General features: G+C 61.5%; 1 protein-coding gene across 1 annotated transcript in view; it reads left to right on the forward strand.

Moving 5' to 3' along the window:
* The window catches only part of CCDC94 (coiled-coil domain containing 94), an 8,745-nt gene extending 5,477 nt beyond the window's left edge, over positions 1-3,268 (forward strand). Inside the window, exons 7-8 of the mRNA XM_009281177.2 lie at positions 926-1,091; positions 2,225-3,268. Coding sequence (XP_009279452.1) covers positions 926-1,091; positions 2,225-2,310 — 252 coding nt within the window. The 3' untranslated portion in view covers positions 2,311-3,268. The remainder of the gene's footprint in view (positions 1-925; positions 1,092-2,224) is intronic.
* Positions 3,269-3,769: the final 501 nt, after the last annotated feature.

Here is a 3,769-nt window from a genome sequence, read left to right on the forward strand (position 1 = left end):
CCCCCCCCAGCCCAACTCCGCGCTGTCCGGGTGCGCGTTGTCTCTTCTGTCCCTGCGATGCTGGAGCCCTAATGCCTGTCGCGCATGAGCAGCTTAGAAAGCCCGTGTCCCTGCGCGCTGAGCTGAAAGGAGACAGGGATCAGTTGGTGATTTTAGGCCGCGTCTGCTGACAGAGGCTGGGAGGGAGCTGCCCCCGTCCTGGCTCAGGACGTTGCTTCCCTTTCAGCTCGAAAAGGACGGGCTCGGCTATGCCTTGGTCGTACTTCAGGCACGATTTCAGCACTCTGAAAATTACAGCAATGAAACCGCTGCCTGGGACAGCCTCTCCTATGGTTCTGTTTTGTCCGCGTTGGAGACGTGCAGAACAAAAGAGCTTTCAGCGCCCGGCTTGCAAGGGAGGGATTATCCCCGCAGACAGGCCCCTGCACTGCTGCTCTCCGATGTCGATCCATGTCTGCGGGGACCTCTGTCCGGTTGGATGAATCAAAGCTGCCGTGTCTCTAAGCCGGGCTGGGGTTAATCTGAGCGATGTTCCCTGGCCCGGCACTAATCCTCGTGCCCGGGGGAGTTTGGTTCAGTGGCCGGACCACCTGCAGGCACACGGTCCCGTCCGGCAGAGGTTGCGCAGCCCTGTGGCATGCATCTGGCTCCTCGTCATCCCAGCAAGGCTGGATTTAACTGTCGCAGGCAGTGGGACATTTGTCTCCAAGGGCTGTTTTTGCAGCCGTTTAGATCCATATCCCTGTTGTTTGTCTAGCTTGTGCCAGTCACTGCCGGGGGAGAATATCCCCCTTGGCTGCTCCGAGCAGCTAGCCTCGCGTCTCTTGTGCTTTGTGCTGCTGTTTTTACCACTCCTCCTTCTCCCCCATCCCTCTGCCTCCCCTCCGAGGCCAGAGCACGCTAACGCCCCTGCTCTACTCTGCAGGACCCTCAGCCCCAGAGTAAGAAGCTGAAGACTGAGAGCTGGGAGCGGAGCGTGGGCAAATTGAACGCCAAGCCCCAGCTGGCCGGGCTGGTCACAGTGAGGAAGCAGAAGCCGGGTCCTGCCGTGGCTAATGGGACAGAGAACCAAGGCACCGCGACCGACGCCGGTAACCGCTCACGTGGGGGATGGGGTGGCCTGAGCTGGGCCATCAGGGAGGAGTCTGGCGGCACCCAAGTGGCGTTTAGCTCTGTCTTCAGAGCCTGAATGCTCTCGGGTCAAGTCCTTGTTGTGGGACAGATGGGGCCGTGACGGTGTAAGAACAGGAGGTTGTCCCTCTTTCCGGGAGATGTCCTGATGGAGGAGAAGTTCCTTCCTGGCCCTGGGCGGTAAGCCAAGGCCTTGGAGACAGCCTGTCAGGGCCAGAAGCTTCAAAACAGTATCTCAGCGCCTAGATACGACGCTGGGAACCATCACAACAGCGAGATATGAATGGAAAAGCAAGAAAATTGCTTTGGTTTGGGGCCTGATTATAAAACCTGCCAAACTGTCGGAATTTGGAAGCTTTAACGAAGTGGTGAAAACAAGCAGAAAGGCTTCCCAGCACCTCATAGTTCACTGCCCCAGGAAGGCAGAGGATTTGGAGAAGGAGCTGATGAATTGATTGATCCTGGGCCGATTGGTCCTAAGCCTTTGGCTTAGTAAGTCCCTCTGCCCTCAGGGGATCCCTGGGGAAGGACAGCTCTTGTGGTTACCCCATTTTTGATACGCTTTCCCCAGCCACCTGCTCCTGGCTGCTGGCAGGGTCTGTTCAGCCAAATTATGCTGGAGGAGCTGCCCGTCTTTCAAGGACTCGGCTCTGAGCTGGCACGGGGCTCTCTGCCCGCGACGCTGCCTCGCGCTTGCAGCTGGCAGGTCGCGTGGTCAAAGCCGAGAGCTGGCTCCTCTCTTCCTTTCCAGTGGCTGAAATCTCCCGGAGGGAGAAGTGGGTTTTGCAGACCTTGGGCCAACCTTGCCGCTTCCTCCCGTTGCCGCAAGGCGGAAGCGGGAGGCTCCAGCTGAGGGGGTGCGGGGTCTCCTTGTCCGCCTGGTTTAACCTTGCTGTCCTCATCGAGATTCAGGCCGGGGGGAGGTGGCATCGCTCGGGCTCTGGCTCCGGGTGCCTCGTCTCCAGCTGTGAGCAGCCGGAGCGGCGAGGCAGGCTTGTGTTTTCCGCGCGGCTGGTTGCACCGAGCCGGCGGGGTTTGCTGGCAATGGGGAGGGCCCTACCTGATGGCGTTTGCTCTCTTGCTCGGCTTCCAGGCTCGTTTCCCACAGCAACGGGCACCACATCCTCTCTCGGCTTGTTGGGGGCGTATTCGGACAGCGAGGACAGCGCGAGTGACTGATGAGCGACCGAGCCAGCCCAGAGCAGGGATCACGGGCTGTTCCCCCCCTCCCAGCAGCTGCTCTCCAGAGCCCCAGCGCAGAGCTGGCGTCACAGCCGTCGGGCCCAGCGGGGTTTCCCGGCCATCTGGAGTCCCAGCGTCTTCACCTGTCCGGCCCGGGGTATGCGTCCGTCCTCCGACAGGGACGAGGCCCCAGCCGCCCTCCCTGGCTAACAACCACCAGCAGACCAAACCCAGATGAGCCGGTTGAGAAGATGGCTTCCTCGGAGGAGGAGGGTATCGCTGCCGTGTTGCAGCCGGTGGAAAGCCCCGACGCTGTCCCAGGCTGGCTGTGCCCAAACCCAGCTTCCAGCCAGCCCCAGAGCATGATGTGTCCCAGCCCTGCACCCATAATGTGATCGGAAGCGCCGGGGCCGGCTGGGACCGTGTGGTTTCTCCGCTCTGGTGGTGCCCACTGCCCTCACCCCCGCGCTGGTCGTGCCTGGGCCTGGGTACGCGACTCACCGACCCTCCCACGGCAATAAAGGGACCTCGGGGCTTCCCTTCCCTCCTGCTCTGCGTCCCTGCAGGGAGCAGGGGGAAGGCAGGAGCTCAGCACCCCTCTTTTGCCACGGGAGGAACTACCACCACCACTTCTCTGGCCCTGGGTGTCTCCTGAACCCCCCCGTGGGGCTCAGATCCCACCTTTGTGGGGCAAGCCCAAATCCCCCATTGTTTTGCTGTTAGAGGTGACGCATTCTGCAGCACGGACACGGGGAGGGGGCTCATCTAGCCCCACGCTGCGGGGACGGGGCTGTCCTGCCGCCAGCCTCCCTCCCCTGCCCAAGTCCTCCCACGTCCCAACCGTCCCCGGCAGCTTGGTGACAAACCCCTCCCCGCCGTGCGGAGAGCAACTGGGTTTGCTCGGCTCACCGGCAGCCACGATCCGGTAATAAATTGGATGTGTCAGAGCCAGTTGCCTCTTCATCTTCCAGAGACAGTAACCTGTACGCGGGCAGCGGGGTCCTGCTCGCGTGGGTCTGGCGGGGGCAGCCCCAAGGACCCCCCACGATACAGGTCCATGCACCCATCAGAAGGGCTGACCCACGCTGGGGTGCCCACCTGCCCCAGTTGGGGCACAGCCTGAGGCTCTTCCCCTCACCTACATCTCTTAACTTCCTCCTTATCAAGGCACCCACCTTTAATTGACGAGCAGCTTCTCGCTAATTAACCCACTGTCAGAGCCTCACAAACGGCTCTCTGGCAGGGGCTGCAGGGCCGGGGGCTTGTGGGGCGTTTCTGAGAGCCGGGGAGAAAAGGCAGCTCCCCCCCCCGCACCCCGTCCCAATTAGCATTCCTCGCACGTGCCTTGTAATTAGCTTCTTCAAATATTAATGCTGGATATCGGGCTCAGCCCTGGGGGTTGTGTTGGATGGGGTCTGTCAGGAGCCGCGCTGGGGGGGCCGGGGGAGCCGGGGGA

Source organism: Aptenodytes forsteri, unplaced genomic scaffold (genome assembly GCF_000699145.1).
Source record: "Aptenodytes forsteri isolate BGI_AS27 unplaced genomic scaffold, ASM69914v1 Scaffold308, whole genome shotgun sequence".
In the NCBI taxonomy this organism is placed as follows: Eukaryota; Metazoa; Chordata; class Aves; order Sphenisciformes; family Spheniscidae; genus Aptenodytes; species Aptenodytes forsteri.